Raw genomic sequence first — 3409 nt, 5'->3', positions numbered from 1 at the left:
TAGACTATACTTATAATTATATCGAAAAAAATAACATAAACACTAAATTACTCCAACTCATTGAATTATAATTAACAATAAAAAGAATATTTTAGATATATTCTTCTTCATCCAACTTTTATGATTTTATAAAAACAAGCCTTATATTTATTTGGTTTTATAAATTTGACTAATATACTTTTATTACATATATGCTTAATAAATTATATTATCAAAATTTTATGAACAAAATATCCGTAAACGGATTTATTAAATAAAAGAGACTTACATTTGACATAAATTTGATAATGCTATTACATAAACATTATAATTATATAAAATAAACAAAACATAACTAAGATCAAATTATACAAATGAAACTTTGAACATATTTAATGTCGATAAATAGTGTAACACTACCAAGTAACAACACTATATACAGTATTAGTCGATCAGTGTAAAAGTGATGCCCTAAAAATAGCCAAAGGCAAGAAGTTCGGGGTCACTTTGAACAATGGCAAGGTCATGCTCTCCCAAACACATGAGTACTTCAATACCATCCTTGTTCGGGGCATCTGTAAGAATAAAGGTATTTTTCCTCGCAACTCCGGCAAGGGCTACTTTTATAGGCTCTCCCCACCCAAAATCAATCTCATATGCATGATATCCACACAGGCTTGTAAAGATATAAACGTCATCAACTTTTCTTAGCTGTTCTTCTAAATCACTGTGTAGAACACCAAAGACAGTTTCAATATTTCTTAGGGATTTGAATTGCATTTTTTGCTTCTTGAACCCACTAATGAATGACTCGGGGTTCATTTCACTTTCCTTGTTTATTAGAATCTCCATGGGCATTATCAAATTTCCAATGCTCTTTTCCGGAAGCTGCTCCATCATTAAGCCTCTAAGGTTTGCTATTTGGACAGCACCAGTGGGTTTGAAAGATCCTGAATTATTTTTAGTAGCCGCTGCCATTGCACACTTGTAAAGCAGCCAGGTCAAGACTTCAACACGAGTAGGGTTTGTGATCGGTTGACCAGATTCTGCTGTCATGGCTTTCACTTTCAGTTTAAGCTCGTTTATCTTTGAACCGGGGAACATGAACCTTGTTGTGATGAGACAATCATCAGGTCTCGATATGATATACCTACTTGGATTTAGATTCATGTATTGGAAAGGAAAAAAGAAGGGGTCATCAATGGAGAACTCATGATCTTTCCGTCGTGTCATATTAGCCCAATCGTTTATAAAATGAACCAAACTGCTTCCGTCTGCAATCTTGTGTGACAACGACACTGCCACCGCTACTCCTCCACATTCAAAATGGTTGATCTGAACCTCCAGTGGAGTCACTTGATCGCTTTGAAGATCATCATCTCCGTAGTTGGAGTTGAAATGTACTAGACCATGTGGAAAGAATTGGTCAAGATCTTCATGCGACGAGTTTTGAAGGAAATCCGATAGTGTGGTATCAATGGATGCTTCAAGGAACTCAGCTCCATTGTCGTTGCAATCTACATACGATGGTTTCACTTTAGCGAATCTACCAGCAAAAGGATAGTACTTTGTTAATGTTTGAGACAATGAGTTCTTCAGGTTAAGTGTCTTATCATGGAAACCACGATAAATCCCGCGGGTGTTTGGGTAGAATGCAACTATTGGCATAAATGTGTTGGGCGTGATTTGATCCATTATCGAAAGATTGTGAGTTTTGAGGTGGGAAGGTGTCGGAGAAGAGGGTTTGATGATTTCTCTAGAGACTATTGTGTGAAGCTGCCTTCTACCATATCGTACCAGGTTGCATATCATCGTCATCTTCGGTCTTCCCAAACAAGAAAGATGAGATTAACCAAATTAACTACCAAACTGTTAGTTTCATATCTTATATGGGCATAGTTTGTTTAATTACATTGATAAATTAATGCATGCATGCTTTCCACCATGGGAATCTAATCCCAATTATTAAGGCGGGTATCAATCATAAAACTCAACGCCAGCTAGAGAGCAATTAAAACAAGTGATCAACCTGCTAGATGTATATTTCCATTTGGTTTTTTTATCCATCCACTTAATAAAATTTTCTTTTTCCTTTTATGCCCTTATTCCGCCACTTATTTTGATTTTGTAGCAGTTTTTTAATTTGACATTTATGCGTTGAATTTGGAACCACACGATCTTTATTTTGGTTTCCTAACATAACCCTTAATTATTGGTGTGGTAGATGTAAAATTAAATTAGTGTCCCACTAATTTTCATATTATAACAAGATGAAATACTAATTTTTTTCCATGTCATATTTCTTTTTGAGTTTGTTTGTTTTTTTTTTACTTTTTTTTAATTAATAACATAAATACATTTTTATAAAATATAATATTTAAAAAACGAAAAAAAAACATAATATTTAAAAACTAAAATTAAGATTACAATTAAAAAAAAGACATAATTTCAAATTTCAAAAGATAACATTTTTTCAAGTCCTAATTAACCCAAATAACATTTAAATTAAACCTAAAATCATTACATTTTACTACTAATCATAATTAACCCACATATTTCTTTCTAATTCGATCATTCATTGATTGTAGCACCACTAAATCTTCAGGCGTCAAACCCTCATCGCTAGTCCGAAGAATTGACAACTGATTTGCCATTAGTTTTCTTTCTTTTTGCTCATATTTCTCTCGTGCTTGCCTTTCTAGGAACTCCAAGTGACGATGTTTCAATTTTTTTTTCTTTTATTAATAAATTGTGCTCATCAAATTTCGCTCTCATTTTCACCGCATCTTTTGCTTTCGCCTCAACCTCCTCCGCATGCCTTACAACGCGTATCGCTTTGTCGCGTTTGGGTGGTTGTCGTGGTGGGATATCTCCTCGATATCATCCGGGATTTCATCGGTGTCTCCGTTTAGGTCGATGTGAGTCCGTGCGTTTGACACGTCGACCGAGCTCAAATTGTGAGATCTTTTCGTCTTTTGAAGTAGTACACCATGCCGTCGTTAAAGCATATTCCTCCTTCGGTGTCCACCATTGTGGAACGTCTACATTTTCAATTTCAACCGCTATCGATTTCACTTTTGCTTTTGCTTTTGCTTTTCCTTTCCCTTTCCTACTACCTCCCGCTTCCACTTCAACCGATGGTTGGGTTGGAGGTGGTGGTTTGGTGGTTGTTTGTTACATCGAAGCAAAAGTAGGGAAAAGATTGTGTTGTAAATTTGGGTTTTGATCAAATAGATTTTGTTAAAGGTAAGGTGTGTAGGAAAATTACAATGGTGGTGAAACGGGATTGAAAGCGGCGTCTTGGTATGAGATTTGTGGTGATCCTAAAGACGATAAAATATTGAAATACTTTTCATAACCCGCATATCTGAGAGACGATGTTGTGTTTGGTTTTGTGTTTGGGTTTGATAATGAAGAGGGGGGGGGGGTG

General features: G+C 35.3%; 1 protein-coding gene across 1 annotated transcript; it reads right to left on the bottom strand.

The window, feature by feature from the left end:
- Positions 1–320: 320 nt before the first annotated feature.
- Positions 321–1847, bottom strand: LOC145071462 (akuammiline synthase 1-like). The gene has a single exon (XM_079018337.1). The coding sequence runs from the start codon at positions 1795–1797 to the stop codon at positions 451–453; it is 1347 nt and encodes a 448-aa protein (XP_078874463.1). The 5' UTR covers positions 1798–1847; the 3' UTR covers positions 321–450.
- Between the last annotated feature and the right edge of the window lie 1562 nt (positions 1848–3409).

This window comes from Lactuca serriola, chromosome 8 (genome assembly GCF_051521515.1).
Source record: "Lactuca serriola cultivar US96UC23 chromosome 8, Lser_US96UC23_V15, whole genome shotgun sequence".
NCBI lineage: Eukaryota > Viridiplantae > Streptophyta > Magnoliopsida > Asterales > Asteraceae > Lactuca > Lactuca serriola.
The sequence above is the reverse complement of the archived record's forward strand: the minus strand, read 5'-3'. Positions and strand labels throughout refer to the sequence as shown.